Consider the following 21,973-nt stretch of genomic DNA (forward strand, 5'->3'; position numbering starts at 1 on the left):
ATATGAATCTGTCGAGTTTCAGGGTGCAGCTCACCCCTCAAAGAGAAGTAAAATGTCAGACAGTACTTCATGTTCCCGGCCAGAGTTGGACCGATGAGGCGGCTAACGTAGCCGGAGCGTGGGCCCAGTCGGGAGTGAGCCAACAGGAAAGATCCTGGAGGGAGAAGACAGCATTTTATTTTCTTGCTAACTCTCTCTTCCTCGGAATCTGCTTGCTGTGATCATTCCCATCACCACTCACACCTGGTAATGATCTGCTGCTAGACTGTTTTTCAGTGGCAAACTGTGCTTTGTTTGCATGCATGGATGCTGTCGCCACGTGAAGGCAAAGAAATGTCTAAAAAGCCGACAGACACGCAGCCACCAAAACGCTGGCCTAAATTTCACAGCTTTGATGTTTGTTCACATCCACCATCTAATGAGAACAATACCAGGCTCTTAATGCTCTGTGGTTCACTTGGTTTACCAGCTACAGTTCTGTGTAAAAGCCTTCATTTCTTTATGAAGGAGCCAGACTTTTTTGTATTTTTAAAAGTGGTCTTGAACGGCTTTCTGGGGGTATTTCAAAGTTTTTCTTTGACCATTGGCTGCTTTTTCACGCATTTTTTAGTCCAATCTTTGTACCTGACAAAAGGAATATTTTGGGGTTTTTTTGTTTAAGCCACTTAACACTGAGATGAACCAGTGCTGTGTCTAAACATAACGAACAACTTTGCCAAAAGTGCCAAAGATATCACACTTCGACAGGCATACAATAATATTTTTCAGACCAAAAGTGGAGAAAAGTAGTAGTAGGAGGAAACTATCTACAGGTGATAAACAGCTAAAAGTCATGTCCTAGGAAATACAAAAAAAATAAATCCACCAAACACCTGTCACGGCACCTAAGAAATTCATCTGGCCTTTCAGTTGATCCACACTGTTCTCTTAAGAAATGAAAAACACACAATGGAGCACTATAGACCATGGATTGGCCTTCCCAGGACCTCAACATTATTGTAGCAATGGGGGATCATCTTTGCAGATAATGAAACAAAAGGCAGCCAACATCCAAAGGAAAACTCGATGCCCTCGATGTCACAAAGCTTGGAGAACTATTATCGAAGACTACTTAAAGAAATTTCAAGAAAACTCAACTAAACAAACGTGCCCTCTTGGGGCCTGTATGAGGCCGCTGTGGGCAAACCCACAGTACTGGCATGAAATGTAGAGCACATCTGGGCCCACTGCGAGTAGGTGTGGATAAACTGTGGAACTAGGCAAGACAAACCCACATTTTTCCACATGTGTGTTCCCATCCAGGGCACATTCCAGTTTTGCTCTTTGGGGCCCCTATGTGGGTTTTCTATGGTCAAGCCAATTATGTGTTGCCCATAGGAAACCTGGGTGATAAGATAGAATAAAAGATGTTTTACAAGTACTGGTCTGCTAGATGTTTTTTTCTAACAAAAAGGATTCTTTGGTGGTGGAAAAAAATCAGGAGTTTCCCTCTGAGGCAGCCTCACAGTTGACCTATTCTGCTTGTATTGTTATTTTCGGACTCTAAAAGCGTTGCATGATTCATGCATAATTACGTGCATAATTACGTGCACATCAGCTTACCCTATTATTTGAAACTTGGGTCATTTTTAACAGTATTGTCACATTTTATATATGACAGGAAATACGGAAAAGTGTAATAAGTCCCCTTGAAACAGTGGAAGTTTTACAAAGTCCACGGTCAGATGTTGTTTTCCCACCTGCTCCTGTGGTGTGGTCTCCATTCCTGAATATGTTGGGCTTCACGGAGACTCTTCTCCACGGTGACTCCTTCGCCTGCTCCTGGGTGTAGAGGCAGAAACCAGACTCAAAATCACAGTTGGCGATAGAGGGATCAAAAGTTGGCTCTGTAGAATAAATGCACAGAAACCGCAGGTTAATGTAGGATAAACACTTTTGTGGCTCCTGTTCAGTCCTTTAAACATTTGTATTCGATTTCATGTTAACATCTGTAGACCCTGTAGGATCAAACCTATATTAATCATGGTTATTTTCATCTTCTTAATCTACATGCAAACTCCCAAATTTTGATATATGAAAGACTTTATGACTTTGCTGCTACTTGGATTTGGTGCTTTAAGATATTAATTAAAATCTGAATATTTTAGAGGTTTAAGATTTACCCAGTTTGACTATTTTACTGGTGACATTAGCGGTGAAAGAATAAGGGGCTTTATTTGCAGCTCACCAGTGTCTGTGGTGCAGAACTGTGAAGAAAAGGAAATATCATCAAGTGCAACACGTCCGCCACGTGGACTGTTAAACGCCACTTCAAAGACCACCTAAAGGGACATAAACAAAGCTGTAGGTCTTTATGTGTTCACACAGTTTCGTTCACATTTACCTGTTAATGCACAGTAGTCATAGTAGTAGTATTAAGTCAAACCCCAAAAACTTTTTAAAACCAAATAAGGAACAAAAACATTTGTCAGACGAATGATGGAAGCACAAGAAGTTAAAGATAACCTGACATAGAGTCACTGCGTTTAACCCTGCCCAGTTTACTACCTACCAGAACATCTGTGTTATAGGTCATCATGCATACCTATGAGACCGCAAGCAGTTTATCAATGAATCTATCAATTAAGACTACCTTAACATAGATTACTCGTATTATTCCCTTTGTAGATACACTGGCGACTATATTACGTACACATGGAAAGAAATTCAAGTTACAGTTTAAAACAGTCACTCATTGATTGTTTTTTTTGTTTTGTTTTTTTTACATTGTCAGAAACTTGCACTTTCAATTAATACTACACGACTAAAGCTACGGAACAATTAAAGATTTTAAAAGTTAAAATCCTGACCATTATATGAATAAAGGAGACGTTCAGTGAAATCCAACTCAATCATCTCTTGCATGTGGCCATAGAGAGAGAGAAATATACATAAAAGATATGTAACATTTGTCAAACAATTGATAGCACAATTAATGTTTTTATATTTCCCCAATGACACTAGAGATATGCTCTCCATTGTATTTTTGTTTGGATGGATGGATGGATGGATGGATAGAAAAAGTGCAATGCAAACCAGAAATGGAGGACTTTCACCTTCAAAGTAAAGTCAGTAAAGTACTAGGGTTTGCTTTGTTTCAAGTTCGATACATTTTGCCACACAGTGAGCATGAGGCTCCATGTGAATGTCCACGTGCCTGCCTTTTTTTGTGACTGCGTATACTTGTCTGCTGAGAATTAACATTTCAATGCGCCAGCTACACATGTGCTCCCGGCAGCGATCTTCAAGGGTCTTCAAAGAAGTATAAGAGCAATGACTGCTCAACCGTTTGGTCTCCAGCTGTCTGCGTTTGCAATGGACCATATCGAGGCCTAAAAGTTGGGCCTCACCACTGCAACCAACACGTTTTAAAATGTGCAACTTTCCCTTTGAAGGCAAAGGTTCTCTGTTTTTTGGTTTGCAAGTTCACAATTTCCCTTCTGCTCAGTGTTTACAGGCAAGTTGTTTTCTTCCATGCAAACTATGGGTGACCGTGGCAATCTGCTAAGGTTCAAAGAGGTTTTTGTTGTATACCTCAATAGCAAACTTTTTTTTAAAAATTCAATCAGTTTTATTTATCTTGTTAAAACCCACAGCAACAGTTGTCTCCAGGCACTTTATACTGTAAGTCACATATATTACGTACATTGTTAGAGAGAGCATCTGGTGATTGTGGGGTCTCTTTTAACAGGAAGAGACTTTTGTTTTGGGGTTAGGGGAAAGACAAGACAGAAATAGGAGCACAGCACATAAGATAAGATAATTTTGAGCTCAAGAAATACATCATTGGAATTTATCTAAAAGTATCCAGCTTTAAAATTAGGCTCACAGCAGCAAAAGTATATCTTTAATTACCATTTAATTTATTTTTGCTTTTATAAGAAAAAAGCTGCCTCCTTTAAAAGTAGCGGTCTTGCTTTGTTCATTAAGTCATCACATAAGACTTCATAAGAGGTCTTGAACTGACCTGTACCGAGTAGGGTGCCTTCATGTCCACCTGCACAGGTATCCACTCTCCAGGAATTTCTGTCCAGTCGTTTTGATTCTCCAACCCTGCCCTCCACAACTCCTGGTACTGACCCAGCTGGTCCCGGGTGAAAACAGAGAAGAGGTTTCCTATCTCACTGCGCTGATACTGAAAACTCAGACAGCCGGACATTGGCACCTGCGTCATTGGAGACACCAGTTTGGCCACTTCTTTGAAGGTCTTGCCGTAGATGGAGTCGACATACATGAAGTGACCTGAAAGGAATTCAGTGGGAGAGTTTTCTGGGTTTATTTAGACCATGTAAGCACTGATTTGGTGATTTCTAGATGTCTAAACACCTACGTCAAAGTCTTTAAAGCTTTAACAACTTTAAAAGTTACGATAATGTGTTGCTTTGACGCTGTCAGTCTGAAAGATAGGACCATTCTGGGTACATTTTGAATTATGTTTATCACTCTTGTCAAGTTAGAGCCAAGCACATAGGACAAGTCATTACAGACCTTTGTAATGTTTGTAAAAGGTGAGCTGAGTCGAACTGGTGACCGTTCTATAGACCATTGAGGAAAGCATAATAGTCTATACCAGGATCAGGGGTATCAAATGTGAAGCTTGGGGCCCAGAATTAACCTTCCCGAGGATCCAGTCTGGATTGACTGAATTGCTTTGCAATTGAAGGCATAGTTCGGCGCCCTGCAATGGACTATGGGTCGGTCCATCTGTTAGGATAGGCTCCAGACCCACCATGACACTGAACTTGTGGGCTTTTCTTGTTTTTCCCTTTATTGGATGAACAAAATGGAAACAGACTGGAAGGATAGACATTAGAGTTATTGTAGAGAACCGGTTCCCAGTAGTTAAATTCCTTGGAGTTGTTAGTTTCCTTGCTTATTGATCCCACTTGTGGGTTCCACTTGAACTTGCACTCAACTGACTTCAGTTCGGAGGAAAATAGTGGCGCGGTCTTTAGAGTGCATATGAACATTACTTTTATTTTAATTGCACAAAAAGACAAGAGTGTAATTGTCTACTCTACTGCTAACACAAGTTTGACTCTTTGCAAGCATCTGCACAGACAAGCTAAGCCAAGAACCCTGAGTGACGTTAAAGCTGACCCCAGCCCAGCAGCCAGACCCTGAACCTCAATGGATAACAAACTGATGAGCAGTCAGGCTGCAGCCTCCATTTCTACCTGTTCATGTTTCTAAAGTAGAATCACTGTGGCGATTGCTTTAAACTCTCTTTGTGCTGGTTTTGATCCTTGCTTCACGTTGTCGGTTTTGTGTTCATTCCTAAATACTAAGGGAAAGATCATATGTGTATTCTCATTAGCCCAGGGTTATGTGTTGGTGTATGGGGCTGTAGCCTCGGGTTTATATTGGTAAATGGTATTCATGAGACAGTGCATTTACTTTTTTCTGGAAGTGATTAAGCAGCGTACTACATTATTATTAAGAACAGTGTTCTGTGTAATATGTGTAATAATTACTACCCAACACATATCACAATGAAGAAGGGAAATACTGACAACATTTGCATGAATGTAATGTCTTTCATATCCTGCTTACTGATGGTGGTTAGTCCCAAAGCAGAGCCAGTGAGAAATCGAATCATAAGTGATATCGATAATGGAATCAGAATCGTTAAATAATTAGTACATCCCATCCCTAGAGGCCATTATAAAGAATGCAGATTTGAAGCACTACCTAAAAACCTAGAAACTACATACCATATTTTAAACTGTCTGACATATAATGATGAAATTTCACTTTTTAAAGTATCCCAGGCAGTTCATTATTTGTATTTGTATGAGTGTACCTGTACTTTGACCCTTTGTAGCCCTCGTTAACTTTGTGGTAGTTAGCTTATGAACTAAAACCAGTTTGACCCTTCACGAGTCATTAATAGTACACCCAGTAATTATATGTACAAATCACTCTTGCTCACCTGACCTGTTGTTGTATGTGTGATCATTTGGCATATCATTGTGGAGAACCTGGACCCCGCCTCCTCCCACATACCAGTTTACATTGGCATTCCACTGGTTATTGTATCCACACAGGTGAGACTCCTCAAAATCACATTCTAGGGGCAGACAAATGAACAACAGACCCGCTGTTATGGGTGCACATGTGAAAGCGTTTTCATGCTGTCGGAGCTTTGTAATGTGTGAGGATCAGGGTGCAGATGGTCTTCATCAAGGCGTACATATGTGGGTGATGTTTTTCTTTCAGTTTAAAGTAAGATGTGTGAGTGACATAAGTGTGAAGTCACCGACCCAGGCAGTATCCGGGGCTGATGTGGATCTCAAAGATGGCCACGCTGCTCCCTTTGCTCGACCCAGGTTTACCTTCGATGACGACCTAATCAACGACACATGCTCAGTAATCCCCCGAAGTGAGGTCTGACATCACAAAGGCATCACATGAGGTTAAAAACAGTTCATTCATGAACTATGCTGACAGCTAGTCTAGTTTTCCTAACTCTGATTTGCTTTAAAGTGGCGTGCAGAAGAGGGAATGACACACAGGATGATGGATAAGATACGTCATGCCTTTTAAGGTGTTAAGATGGTTTTTGGGGAAAACACTGAGACTGTTTTGCAGCAAATGTGCAATAAAGTCAAAACTACAAGCTAAAAGTGGCTAAAAACCTCTAAAGTGAGAACAGCTTGATAATACTTTGTGGGTTTATTGGAGCATGCTCAAAAAGCGTTAATGTCAAGCATCATCATCATGGTTCCTGTGGTGAACTACTATTTTCTTCTCCTGCCTGCTGTGCTGCCCTGTCTCTGTCATCATCTTTACTGCTGGACTTCATCACTTAATCTTAGTTATTTCCTGTTTTACTCTGAGATTTTCTTTTCTCACGTATCTTGTTTTTGTGTCTACGTCCTCTCTTTGTCTTCTCCCGTTTGAGATTGTCTGCCCTGCCCTCATTATTTTAACCTGCTTTTGATAGTTTCTACTTGTTCCCTGATATTCATTAATTTTTCTGTCTAGTACATTCTTTGTTTCCTGAAATCTTTTGTCTTTCCCTCTGTAACCTACACTTGGGTCCTCTCGTCATATCCTGACATAAATGGAATATGTCCATTTGACAAGCAGATCAGTATAGTATGACCCCTATGAGCAAGCACTTTGGCAACAGTGGGAAGGAAAAAACTCAATTTTACAGGAAGAACCAGACCAGACCCAGGCTCAGGGAGGGCCAGCCATCTTCCGTGACTGGTTGGGGGTGAAGGGAGGAAGACAGCAATAATCAGAAATACAAAAACGTACTCATCTGGTGAACTGCCGTGGCAATATAGATTAGTAAAACAATGCATCTTTCACCTTTTCAATTAAAACGTATTTTAATTTTTACTGGTTATTTTCTCAACCTCTAAGACAGAAATATACACTCTATTGCACTTTACATGAAAAATCTAAAAAGTTTTATTCCTGCCTATAATCCTAAAGAGGTTATAAAGGAGTTTGTTTATATCATTCATGGATTCTGCTGTTTTATTACTATGATTACGTTTTTTCTGACTTATGAAGTGATAAAAAGAGATATCAGAAAACAAAATTTAAAAAAGAAATTTAGCTTGGCTTTGTCCAGGTTTCTGTTCTTGATACAATGTGTATTCAAATTAGTGTAGCCTATTACGATGAAGAGTGCCTCAGCTGGATGGTGTCTATTTATACTAGAAGTTTTGGTTTTTTGTCTTATTTATTTATTTTTTGCTTTAATTTATGGAAGCATGAACATTTCTGGCACAGCAAGGTGGCAAGAAATGCCAGAAATAGGGTTACTCCTTCAAAATTAGTTATTAGAAGTCACTGGCAGAAACAAGTCTTCATATTTAAAGGTGGGAAGGACAGTCCTACCAATGCATCTAAATCTCAAAAATAATTGGAATATTTTGGCTGCAGCTTTGAAGTTGAACATTTTAAATTTAAGGTGAAGCATCAAAAACTGCAGTTCCTTGAGCGGCCACTTGAGTCTGATCTAAAAGTGAGGCAGCCTCCACAGATTCCCATGTTAAAACGCCCAACTTTACAGAAAAAATAAGCATATTTTAGATGTAGACTGGTACAATGATATGTTTTTATTTCAATAGCCAGTTTATCTCTTACAACAAGTAGGTTTGCTTTTGTTATTTGGTTATTCGCAGGTATCCGTTTCCCTGCACAACCCCCGTACTGTCCACAGATGCAGCTTGCCATCATTAACTAATAACCCCTCACTCTCTCATCCAGTGCCTCTAAAAAACAATACAACAGGCGCCAAAGCACTTAAACTTAGCCAAGTATGTCCCATCTTTAGCAAACTAACACTACCTCCATCCCTAAGTCAAGCTAGCTTTTGTTTCCAATAACAAAAGTTAATGCTGGGTGAATTTATTTCATTGAGTGGGAGTAAATAGCACAATGCTTCAGCAGTTGGTGTGAAATCTAAACTTCTGGCACATGAATTTTCTTCACCCAGGTCTGGACTGAAATGTGTTTATGCACTGAGGGGCCTGCACATAGCACAGGTCTGGAATAGCCTGATGTAGGTCACAGACCCTGTCAGACTCAGCTCTGCCTCTGCATATAGTGTAAACATGTGCTGTACTATTCCCAGAGTGTTTGGATAATTACAAGCATGTTTCATACTCGCTTCAATTTAGGTCTGCATGCGTCATTTTAACCTGCATGTGTCGTTTCAATGAGAGATTGAGAGGTTTTCTGCACATATGCAGTAGGTTAGAAAATCGGCTGTCCGACTGCTTCTTCAGTCTTTGAAAATAAAAACAGGAAATTGTGAGTAAATATTTAGTATTTTTTAGTTTTACCTTTCTTTGCACTCATTTTCTCTCATTAGTTGGTAATCTGTGAGAAAGTTGAACTGAAGTGCAGTGGGATTTCTTGTAAGATCACACCTTTATTCTTATATTATTGCAAGTTTTGTTTATCAGCCAAGTCCCAGGATGAACATTTTCCATTTTATACCTTTTGTTCTGGCTGTAATCTACCCAACCATTCCCCTTTTAGTACCTAAGAATAGCTTAGCTGTTGTACCTTTTATATTTTAAAAAGAGATATAAACAGCCCTGAGCCTCTGGTGGAACTTCAGCCATGTTTTGGTACATTTTAATCTGATCTCTTTCTTAAACAAAGATTAGATACTATTTGAAAAGTGTTTTACCCTGTAAGGCTCTGTATTGTTCTGCAGGTCGATGCTTGAGACCACCCAGCTGTCGGAGGGCAACCGGCTGCTCCACAGCGGCCTGTCAAAGCTGTTCCCCTCGGTGCGCTGCAGGACCTCCAGGCTTCCTGACTCTGTGATCTGATAGACAAGCCTCAGGCAGCTCCACTCACCATGCTCCAAACGGGGACTCAGCAGCACCCCTATGATCTCTCGCTGAGGGTCGGCACCACTGCCTATGTAGTCCTCCTGATCCTCATTCACGGCTGCTTCCACTGTGACAAAACGGCCTGAACAGATGGATTAGAAATACAGCATTTCATTCATTATAAACAAAGCATGATCAAGAGCATATTTATGGCAGCTGCTGCCTGATCTTTCACCCCCTGCTGCTGTACAAACCTTTAATATTTGTGCCACAAATAAGGTTCTTAAGTTAAGTATATGTAGTCTCCTCATTTCCAGCTCCATATTTTTTATTTTTGGACTCTACCAGAGTAAATTTTGCATGGTTCACAGTGTAAATTATCACTGTTTGTCTGTTAGTGGGCCTTCAGTTTATCCTGTCTGAAACAGACTGTTTTAGCTCCAGCTGCTTTAAGCTAGCTTCTTTCTGATTGGTTCCCCAACAAAAACAACTTTTGAAAACTTGCATAAGAAAAACCTCTTTCTGACATCATACAGAGCCAAGAATGGTAAAAAATGTCTGAAACTGGGTGTTTAGGGCAGTCAGAAGCTGATCTTTTGGCCCAGAGTGGCTAATATTACATAAGCTAACCTTGTTATTGGAAACTTTGGCTGCCTTTGATATCAGCAGCCACCACTCTAATATTACATATGTCAGTAAATAAGGAAAAGCTTGGTGACGTCTTGCTTTAAAGCAAACATTTCAATGTTTGGAATAAGACTTTGAAAACTTTCAGCGCTTTGGAGGTACATTTCTTATTGTTCATTCCTCCATAAAAATGCCATGGAGGTAGATTTTTAGCAGCACACTCAATACCAGCTATAAGTATCTGTCAGCTGTAAAACTAATTGGAAATATAGACCCTTCATGAGAAGGGCCAGGCATAAAAAGATGCACAACAACATGATAATAGATAATAAAATGCAGATGGATCATCAGAAAAGCAGCTTCAAGGTTAAAACATTATGATAGCTCATAATGGGAATTTAACCCAAATGTAGCCACTCTCATGGTGAATGTACATCTCTTTTCCTGGATTTTCCAAGAATCTGACAAAGAAAAGGTCTTGGATCAAAAAGGAACAAGAAATGTGGAAAATTATTACCACTTCTTCCTTTCATGTGTCTCTCTCATGATTGCACAAACAATCAACAACACAACTGCATGACACAAAAAGTCAGCAATTTATAAAGCTGGCCAAATAAGCAGGATGCTGCACTTCTGCAGACTGTTATTATACGTTTAGTCAGTATTCAGACATCTAACACATTTTAGATCTGTCTCCCATTAATTTCTGCATTTTGGCAGTAATTTCAGTTCAATACTTACTAGAGAAAAGTTACTAAAAGGGTGTGCACTGTTAAGAAAACACATGTAGAAAAGGTTGCGCTGTGGACCTAAGTCTGTACAGAAATGTGACTAAAAACCTAAAGTACTGCAAACCCATGTTTCACTGTAATACAAGAGAGACCCTTACAGTCCAGTTTTCGGTTTTCACAGGACTCTATGCAGTCCTTACTGCTTCCATAGGAATTAAGGGGGCACACAGCAGGCAGGTGCTGCTAATCAAATGCACTTAATTAAGCGATCATCAGTAGATCTCAGCAAATTCACTAAGGTCAAACTGTGCAAGGCTCAGAGAAAACCCAAGAGCTATATTTCAGATTCTACAAACCTCACTTAGCATGCTAAATGTTGACAGTACAATGAGAAAAACATCTGATCAAACAAATCTACAACAGAAAGACTGAAAAAAAGGTCAAGGTGTTTCAGTATCCCAGTGAAAGTCTGTGTGCAAAATCAAATTCTTGGAAACCTCAATGAACTGATACAACATTGTACAGAAAGATGGGTCGAAATTCCTCCGCAAAGTGAGAAACTGATGAATTCATACACAAAACAATTACTTTAGGTTATTTCTAATAAAAAGTGGTTTTATAGCCAGATAAATCATGGGGTGCACTTAGTGTTTTCACAGGACTGCACATGCATTAGTAAATCTGGCCTAAAGTCACAAATTTTAATTTCTGGTAGAAATCAAGGTACATACTGTACCTTTTATACCGTTTGTGGCTTACTAATAAGCAAGCTATTTGCTAGCTTGTGAGAGTACAAACTGAAAGGCACTAGCAAATTAACAGAGTTGGGTGTTGTTGTTGCTGGACTGGAAATCATATTAGCTGATCCACACAGTGCAGCCACACTAATTAACTGAGTTAAACATGAACACAGAGGCAGCTAACAGGCTAACTGATCGATGTGCAGGTTTGGACATTCTGACATCTCTGTTTGATAATGGGACTAAAATGAAGGCCGGAATCAACTGATCTATCCAGTTGTCTGGGATTTCATTTTAGATTGATGCCTAGCAAACCAACATGAGCTTGGCTGTACTAAAAGCGGACTTGATGACTGAACTTGATCTGTCAAATTTTTTTTTTTTATTTAGGCACAAGGAGAGGAGAAATAAGCTTTAAATCCCAGCATCAGTTTGTGTTTAAATGCTTGGAATTATAAAATGTGTCTGAGCCAGCTCCAGATAATATGCAAAAATCAATCATTTTCTTTACACTTTCTGTTTAAGGACTGGAACCTGTTAAAAATCAGATGTAGTTTTACTGGACATTTTTATCTGAAAAAAGTTATAGAAAGCCCAGATTTACGGGATGTGACATTTTGCATCAGGATTCATGGCCAAAGTCAAGACACTTTGAGTCAGAGCATCATAAAATCCACCTCAGTAACTCTTTTCTGCTCCAGGGTCCTCTGAGCTCTTCTTAGTGGTCTGTCATTTATTATTTGTCCCTGTGGAATGCCCTGCTGCCCCGGGGCTCCTAAACACACTCACACACGGAGGACTGAGATGATTTCAGTTTGGAAAATTCAATGTTTCTTTTCTTCCCCCAGTAAACTGCAATTGTTTATATTTAAAAACTGAATCAACAGATGTTAAAACCTCAAACTGATGCAATGTCTTGATTAGATCATCCCAATGCCTGATTTGGTTTCAAGCAGAGTAAAAAGGGTACATAAAAACTGCTTTATACATACATTTGACATGACTTCACTGCTCCTGTTCTGGCTGCGCAGAGCAATGAAAGGGATAAAGAGCAGTGGAGGAAAGGAAAAGAAATGAGCAGGAACTAAGCACACTATTACTGCACCAAATACACCGACTTTTCTGGCACGCCAGCGGCATTAGCAACAAAGATGGAAACAGGAAAACACAGAGTATCCCAGACAGAAGCAAAGCAATTTTCGGACAAAGTGGGCTGTGAGCAAACATCGTAGTGGGGAAAAAGTGGTAATTAGAGGTTTTCTTCAGCAGGGTTTAGAGCAGCAGGATAGAGCCGTCATAGAAATTCTGCCTCACCAGTTACATGGCTCAAGATTAGAGATAAAGAGTTTATTTTTTTTTATGACTGATATCATCTAACATCTTATCACCCACCAGATCATAGGTGAGTAAGGGTTAGTCTTAGGGACTGATTTAACCACGAGCTAAATAGACTCATTTTCAGAAACTAGAAAATTTTGCCTCTAAAATGAAGCTTCTTTTATTTTTTTGCAGGATGTTAACCTACTTCTAACCTTAACCATATCCTTGAATAGATGGCAAGAAGTCGTGTGAGTGTGTTCTCAGTCATCCAGGTCATGGTTGCCTTCTCATTCAAAAGGCTTCTTCAGTTCTAAAAACTGATGAGGAGTCCCAGGTATTCATATTTTAGCTCATGTGAGTCTAACCGCTCATTTGATGACAGGTCGGTATCAAGGACTTTCAGGACCACCTCCAAGGTGAAAGCCCCACTAGCAGTTAAATATCTGGGACTCCACATCAGCTGTTAGAACTGAAGAAACCTTCTGAATGACAAGTAAAACATCTTAAAGAACTTAAATAAGAAGTCCAGTTGCCTTCAACTCAAACACTTAATTTATTAACCTCTTACCATCTACACATAGGACCAAAAAGTGGTTTTGATTGTCAGGATCTCCATTTTGAATTAAAAACAGGTGTTATACAGTGTAAGTCACGGCACAGGCTCAAGAGGACTTCTAAAACCTAATATCAGTGAACACAGCTTGTTAGTAAATGCTTGAATCGGAGTTAATGCCACGGTCCTTGGGTTTGAGGTTGTTTTTGGATTGGGAATCCTCAGTCAATATATTTGGGCGTGGGTTTCTGTTCAGGTTCTTCTGTTTGAAGTTTTGATTCTTACTGTTTGTAGGTTGAGTTTTTGATCTCTGTTGTCATGTCCTTTCAATACAGTAATATATTCATAATGTAGTTTGTTGATTGTATTTATCGCTCTAGATAAGTTTTCTTGGACTTTTCAATGCCTTTCTAGATGGTTTACTGTTCCAGTATTAGTTCTACTTTCTTGATTTGTATTTACCTTCAGTTCCTAATTTGAGTTTATTTGTGTGTTGTGTTAGGTTTTCTGGTGTTCCCCCTGAATTAGTGAAACAAGAATGACAGACTAAACAGCTTTTGTTCATTTCCTGTTGTAGTATGACTGTTTTTCTATTTTTCTCTGGCTGTTTGAGTTTTGCTTCCTCTCTGATTGTCTTCATCACATGCAGCTGTGTCTTATCCCCAAATTAGCCCTGAGTGTATAGTCCTGTAACCTTTGTCACAGTGTATTGTGTGGTTAAGTGTATGTGGCATTCTTGTTTCTGTCTATATAGATCTGTCCAGTTTTTCCCCTCACCTTCTCTGTTCTTTGGATTACTGCTCCTGGTGTTTACTGTCATCAGGAGCAGTGTGAAAAATATGTGGATTTTTTTGGCTAGTCTCGCTTTGGCTGTTGCCGTTCCTTCAGCTGGCCGTGAAGAAAATTGTCACAATTACAGGATGCAAAGAGCTGAAGTGACACTGAGTGTTTGAAAACAATGAAAGGTGTCCACTGTCTGTGCTTCTCTGCGGTCCTTTCCTTTCCTGTTCAGGCCAACTTTTCAACCAATCAGCATTTTACCACCACACAGTTCCCTATTCAGCTATGCGCTGGTGGTTTTGGAGGACTGCACACAAACACCTCTGCATAGGCTGTATACCCATAATCCTTCACTCTGCAAAGCCAAAGACACTCAGGCAAACTACTGGCGTATCCTCTTAACCCTCTGACACAAACACATTACCATGAATTCTGCATAATTTATGCTTCTGCGTCGACTCTAAGTAGAGCCTATGCAAGTGGTCGATACCATCACCAGCATTTATACTTGTGCTGGCGGCGGGTGTTTTCTTCCAGTCAATTTGAAAAATGGCGGCAGAAGATGTAGCCAAAAATACATAAGCGGAAACGATGGTATGAACAGGCCAGTCACAATCATGTGACATGTACTTTCATTCTCCAGTTACAAGCATACATCCCACTTCAGTCATGATCAGTGGCGCCCCCTAACCGTAAGTCAAGGCAATCAAAATATTGAGTTTGGGGGATTTTTAAAATATTATTATTGGAGTATTTTTTAAATTACTCTCCCAAATTTGTTTCCTTTCTCCAAAATACAAGGTTAAAGTTATCACCAGTGATCCACATTTATATATACTAAATAAAAGATTATTGGACTTGATCAGTTTCATAGAAACTACTGATGATAATTCTGCCCCCAATCCTTTTTTTAGAGAAAAGCAAAATTGGCTTTTCTGGAAAAATGTGAACAGGATTTAATCTATCAGAACGAGTAATTTCTTTAATCTCGGATTGCCAAGAGCCTGGAAAAAAAATCTGATACGATTCTGATCATATTTGGGTTAATGTGATTACCGGTGATCACTTAGACCTCAAAGGCTTAAAGTGGGCTCCACCTCATGTCACTATTTACATGACGAAACCTTGTCACTGGTTCACCAGGATAAATACAGCTCAAGACTTCTCAGTATTTTGTTCATGGACCACACAGGAGTGTACAATTTTACACATGCTTGTTTAGCAATGGTTAAGAAGTTGTGTAGTTTCTGCCATGGCGACCAAAGCATGCACAAACGTTAACCTTCATTCATCCATCTGTTGGCTTTGATCATTTTGCATGAACAGACGGTGATATCACACAGATACTAAGATAAGGGCGTGTGCAGCATTCATTCATATCAGCTGCAGCGGTACCAACCCGACGAGAATAACTAAATGTGTTATTTCACTGACTCCAGATGTTCAGAGATGCTGCAATCAATGCAGACCAGATGGGCTTCTTTTCACCGTACTGCTTTAGTGGCACAGCCAAAACCAGCACCAAAACTGTCATTAAAACATCTTTAACTCTACACTCATTATAAGCGCCTACGTTAAATTCTTTTTAAACCCTGAAAGTGCAGGGTGCCGTCGTTTTAAGTACCATCTTTTTGCAGGGTCCAGCTCATAAAGTCTGCATCTGACGTGTATCCGCAGGTGTTGGACTCAAAGTTGCAAGAGCCTGGCAACAGCTGGCTGTGGGCTTGGATGGTGACTGAGAGAGAAACGAAGAGGAGGAAGACGTTAGAGAGAGAGGGAATGGTAAGTATGAATCATTGCAACTGGCATTAATAGAAGCATGCCCTCATCCACCAGCGCTGGCCAAAACCGTTAAGATGTACTCACCAGCAAAAGTTAGGAGGTAGAATGGAAGCATTGCTGCTTTCTGTGGAAAACATACAAAGAAAACTCTTGGAGGATGTAGGAAAAGAACAAGGAGCAGTCCTCTTTCATCCACGGTCGGGGAAAATGCAAGATGGCTCTGCAAAGTTTGTTTTTGAAGACTTCTCTCTTGTGTGTCGTCTGAGTGTCTCTCCAGCTCACAGACCGGCAGCACACTGTCTGTGGGGAGAGTGGGGAGGAAAAACAGAGAGGAGGAGGAGGAGAAAGAAGGTGACTGATGGGCTGATGTTAGGCGAGAGAGGGAGCTGGGGGAAGGAGAAAATGAAGAGGCTGGAAGGGGGGGCACCTCACACACCATCAGAAACTGACTTAAAACAGCAACGACTGTGCAGCTCTCCTCTTCTGATCTGTTGGCCTCAGAGCAAAACCAGAGTTAGGGGTTAAATGTCTTGTGCAGCTCAGTTACTCAGTTCACCCCCCACCCTGAGCATTAGGCCCGTGTCTTCCAGTTAAGACATGACCCTAATGAGCGAAACTGTCCTTATCAGAGAAAAACGACAGAGTCGGTACATTTTTAAAATGCTTAAAATCTCCAGAGTTTGCAGTTTCCTTGCAAACAACCTAATTATGGTGTGAACAATATGACTGTGCAGTAAACCTATGTATACTTGGTGTACACTAACCTCCCCTATCAGTGTGCTGTGATAAACTGTCAGACAAAACTGCGCTATGAAAGATTGTCCTGATATGAACTTCAGATGAATTTGTAAAGGGTTGTCTCCTCTCTGTAGGTGTTTTAGTGTTGAGTGATCAGCAGTAACTTGCAGCGGTGTAGAAAAACTACACATTTTTGAGGAGGGCCTGTTGTTACAACCTTTGAATGCATTAAATTATATTATGTCACACACTCCTGGTATCAGTGCTTTTACCAGCTTCATATAGAGAAATCCTTTGAGACAGAAGGGCAACGTTTATTCAAAAAATGTGCACAATTGAATATTTTTGGCCATCGGACTCTCACGAGAAGCGGCATCATTGATCAGTAGGTTCAGATGGAGGTGGAAGATGGTAAATGGACCCAAAGGAAATAATAGAGCTAATTTTACCATGACATGAAAACTCAGGCTGCTATGAAAACGTTACAGCTACATGAATCAGGCTGGAAGGAGAGAAGTGAGAGGCTTTTGTCAGCTAGATGATGAACTTACGGAAAACAAGAAGCACTCCTCCGTCAAGGCAGCTCTCTCTCTCTCTGGGCTGTATTTACATTTAAGGGAACAGTAATGTGTTTCGTATTTATTCATTTTGTTTTCTGTGTTCTTTTTGAGCAAACTTTAAGAAGTTTGCAGTGCAGATTATTACTTTGACTACGCAAACATGATGTAGGAGTAGGTAATGGATAATTTGAGTAACTGCACATGAATAGCTTGAGTTTACAGTTTATTTCTGACTAACTACACATTCTCTTTCTGTAGAGTCAGAATCCTCATATATTGGTATAATTGCCTAAATGTTGCCAATAGCAACAAAGGCAGTAGCATTTTAAACATAGTTTTAAAGAAAAAAGACATTTGATGAAGGTTCGACCTTGTAAGAATTATAGAAGTTTTATAGGTTATAAGAGTTTTTGTTCATTTTTGACCAATAAATCGTTAAGATGACAAATTTTAATGGACTGTTAACATGACCCCACTCTACACCCCCACATAGTTCATTCAAAACTTTTCAAGCTATCGTGTTTACAGACAGAATGACACACACACATATAAACACTACAAAAATGTCTTGGCAGTGAAAAAAAAAACATAATAAAAGAAGATTTGGGGGACATTTACTGTTCACTCAGTGTATCATATATCTTTGATTTCTTGCTTATTAACTAGTAAAGCAATTGGGCACCTCTAACCTGATGGGGATGCAAAACATCTAAAACCAGCCAAGAGTACTCCTGCTCTTGCTGAACCTGTTTGTGTGGTGACACTTTTATCATTTTTTAATAATCATGTGGGTCTTTTTGAGACACAGACTTTATTGTGTTGCTGAAAATCTTTTCCAGATGCTCCAATTTAACTCCAGTGCAGATTTCCTTTTGTAATAAAGTGCATAAGGTAGTCAAAAATATATGGACAATACTTCTTTTTTCATTTGAGCCACTTTTTCTGATCAAGAGAAGAGATTTTTTTTCACACAATGATTCCTTTAATTTAGAAACTATACTTTTAATTTCGGGACATCCCTTTTCAATATTACAGCATTTCCCACATGCACAAAGCCAGGACCCGTAGAAGTTTTCCTCTACACCCTCTGGAGTAAATATCTGCAGCAGAGCTCTAAAATAGTGCACGTTAAAAGACACTGCTGTATAATGACACCTTCAGCTATAACACAAGCATGTTAGGTGGTCAAATACTGTTGGCATAGAGTTCGTATTCGTAGCATAACAGCTAGAATTTAATGAGAAGACATATTTGAGAGCCTGTCTGGAAGCGGTATGATGATGTTTCCTGGGGTCTACAAATGATCTGAACTGTGTTTTACAGACTTGTGGAGCGTCAAAACATTTTTCAATGATCTAAAATATTTGAACAGCTTGTATTAGGAAATCCTGCACTGATCCTGCAGTTCACACTAGTTCATCTAAATACAAAGCAGCCATGTGGAAATGTGAAAAATCCAACCTAAATTCAGGAAAAATGGGTAAAAAATTAAATTGTTGGAGCACTGAATGTCAGCACAGATACTCTGAGTCCAACTGCAGAAGGAAAATGAATTTGAATGGTGGAAAAAAAAATGGAGCATGCTGGGTATGGAAGACCAGACTTTGCTGTACTTTTCAGAGGGAGAGCTCTCCTCCACATTTGTGTTCCATCTGTCAGCCTTGCTTTCTCTGCCTCTGTTTTTTCCCCTCCTCATTTTCTGCAGTTCTGCACTCTTATCTCTTGTGTTCACCAGAATTTTAACAAGAAATCTGAAACAATTATAGACCACATGGGGAGGTGGATATTTGTGAAACCTGTTAATTGCGTGGCAAGAAGGCCTGACTGAAGCCATCAATATTATCTTGCTAGAAAATGCAGAGCTAAAAAAAAAGGGGGAATACAAATACTGATTCTTTGTTTGAGAACACAGAGGGAAGATTGAAAACAGCGTCCAGAGATTTCTGCTTTCCCTCGGCTTCACAGATTATAATTAAAAGTTCGTTTTTTCTGTGTATTTTCTGGTCTGGTCTGTCTCTGTAAACAACAAAGTGAAGCTTCAATAAAGAACTGAAGGGTGCTGTCAGGGTTCTGTCATGTGCGGTGCATGCAAACGTCATTGTTTGCTCGATGATTCAGTTATGAAACGTTCTCCTCAGTGTGTGATTTACTGCCAAAGAGAACACCAAACAATGTAGTCTCTGGACCCCCACCCTTCTTCTGGGAACACCCCAGCCCACCACTTCTGCTCGTGGTGGTTGACCCTACAACAGCTGTTATAACATTTGTTTAAATGAAAAGGTTTGATCTTTGCTGTGTACAAAGTGATGTGTCTGCGAGGGAAAACATGGTCACAAATCTGTTTTGTGCAAAAACAGAAAACTCCACTTTTACTTAGTCTGTTGGGATTTTTTAACAACAGTTTATACAGTTAGGCCCAGACGTTTTCAGACAATACACCGCCGCAGTGGATTTTAAAGCAAGATGTGACTGAAGGGCAGGCTTTCTTTTTTAATCCAAGAAGCAATTTTTAGAAATGTCCCCCAGAAGCTCAAAATTAACTGGAAAAAGGGACGCAAAAATAAGGATTGTTTTTAGCACTTGGATAAAACCATGAACATCACCAAATGCTGTTTTTCCTCCCTTTACAACAGACGGCTTCAGTTGCTACTTATCTTTGTGCCTTTGGATCTTTTTGCATGCGGCTGTGTGTGTAATAACTGAAAAGCTGCTCTGTTGGGTTGCTGCTCATGTAACTGAATTGGCCATTGAGGATTATCGCATCTCTTTACTGTAAGAAGCTCTTAAGGAAGTATGTTTTGGGTCATTATCTGTTATCCATTTGCACGGTGAAGCACCATCTATCAGTTTAGCATTTGGGTGAATCTGAGCAGAGAGTATAGCCCTGTATGCTCCACAGTCCATCCATGTGCTTCTATCACCAGTCACATCATCAATAAGCATTGGTGACCCAGTTCCACTGACAGCATGCATGCGGTGCCATAACATTTTTTAGATGTTTTCTGACTAATTCTAATCTGCCCTCTTTTCTCTGTATCTACATTCATGTAGATGTCTCCTAGTTGTAGACTTTGACAGTGATGCGCCTGCCTCCTCGAGAGTCTTCACAGCTAAATGTCATGAAGCTGTTTTTCTTAACTGTGGAAATAATTCGGTCATTGTGCACTTTAGTTGTCTTCTGCGGTCCCTCAGGCCTTTTGATGTTGCTGAGCTGGATAGTTATTTTGGGTTTTCAGCCTAATGATGGTCTGCTTGCGTCCTCAGTGTTTTTGAATCTTATATTGAGAGTTCCAGCATCCAGTGAAAGGGTTACCAAATATAAGCTCAACACTTGGAATGGACTCATGATTTTATATCTGCTTCAGTTGGTACAGAAATGTGTTTGATTATCACTTGTCAAATTACTTGTAAGTCTCTGAAAACGTGACACTATGTATAAAAATCACTATAATTCCTATACCTGAAAGTCTGCACTTTGATCACATATTGATTTAAAATCAGCTGTGGTGGTGTACAGAGGCAAAACTACAAAAAAAAGCTCTGTAAGTCAAATAATTATGGACCTAACTATAATAATGGTTACTTAGAAGAAATGCTCAATATGATGAAATGCAGAGTACTGTGCAAAGGTCATGAGCCACCCCTCATTTTGCTTGGAAAACTGCAAACAGGTACAGAGATTTACTGAAAATTGTGCAAACATGCATGGTAATAATGGCAAAAACAGAGATTCAATTCTACAATTGTGCAATTCTAAAGAGCTTGAAAGTCAATATTTGGAAGACTTATAACACAGTATTATAATTTTATATGTGTTTTATTTAAACAGCAAAATTATTTAATAATAGGAAAAATTCTTTATATCACTGAGGTTAATGTAACATTTAATTGCAAAGTTGAACAATTTATGTGCATATTGAGAATTTAAACCTCCATCAGATGAACAGTACGAAAACCTGAGGCATGACCCTGCTATATTTCATACACAACTGAGATAACAGCTGATTTTATGGATTACTCTTAAGGATTACGCCCTTCATGGCCTTACCTAACCTTTTAGTATCACATGCAGCAGTGCGTACCTTAAGATCTTTGGGCAGAGGTCTTTTGTGTCTTGCTGCGAACTCTAAAGGGGCCTGGAGGCTCAGGAATGAGCTGCCTGAGTAAATCAGGTCAGCTGAGTCAGTGACTTGAAATGTGCTTTAATAGGAAATCCTTTCCCAAGGTTACTTGAGTCTTAATTTCCTTTAAACCGTTTTTTCTTTCCAAAACACTTTCTAGAGTATTGGCCTTTATGTGCTTTCCCCATTCGGCGTTTGCTTTATTTTGTGACTCCTTGTTGAAAAGCGCTACATAATTAGATTTTTATTGTTATATTACCACTTCCATCCTGCTGAAGGGCTCCACCTGCAGCTGGGCTCAAACAAGCACAGGCCCTGTGGCTTGTAGTTTAAACATGGATCCTAACCATCTTCTGAACATAATGGAAACTGGAGCATGTAAAGTGAGGCCACTGGTTTTCTGCGTGATAAGAGATGACTCCCTAATGAAACATTGATGTGAGTTAATTCCACTAATGGGTTCAGCCTGTGCCGACTGCATGCCATCTAACTACAGAAGGAACATGTACAGTACAGCTGCATTGATGTATGCAGAGAGAGATGCAGAAATTATTGGTGTTTTCTCTGTAAATAGAACAGCAGCGAGCTGGACACAGAACATGAACTATAGGCTACGTGACATTACCCCAGACCCACTCCACTGACCCGATTCTCCATGTTGGCCCTATTATGGA

At 39.8% G+C, this 21,973-nt stretch overlaps 1 protein-coding gene across 1 annotated transcript in view; it reads right to left on the reverse strand.

Moving 5' to 3' along the window:
• Nucleotides 1-21,973, reverse strand: part of LOC134632208 (MAM domain-containing protein 2-like) — a 33,531-nt gene that overhangs the window by 4,947 nt on the left and 6,611 nt on the right. The window contains exons 3-11 of the mRNA XM_063480861.1: nt 15,965-16,180; nt 15,723-15,833; nt 9,200-9,489; nt 6,303-6,387; nt 5,972-6,109; nt 4,007-4,281; nt 2,228-2,321; nt 1,740-1,886; nt 35-154 (exon numbers count right to left, since the gene is read on the reverse strand). Of these exons, the coding sequence (XP_063336931.1) occupies nt 35-154; nt 1,740-1,886; nt 2,228-2,321; nt 4,007-4,281; nt 5,972-6,109; nt 6,303-6,387; nt 9,200-9,489; nt 15,723-15,833; nt 15,965-16,180 (1,476 nt within the window). The remainder of the gene's footprint in view (nt 1-34; nt 155-1,739; nt 1,887-2,227; nt 2,322-4,006; nt 4,282-5,971; nt 6,110-6,302; nt 6,388-9,199; nt 9,490-15,722; nt 15,834-15,964; nt 16,181-21,973) is intronic.

The sequence above is a fragment of the Pelmatolapia mariae genome, linkage group LG7 (genome assembly GCF_036321145.2).
Source record: "Pelmatolapia mariae isolate MD_Pm_ZW linkage group LG7, Pm_UMD_F_2, whole genome shotgun sequence".
In the NCBI taxonomy this organism is placed as follows: domain Eukaryota; kingdom Metazoa; phylum Chordata; class Actinopteri; order Cichliformes; family Cichlidae; genus Pelmatolapia; species Pelmatolapia mariae.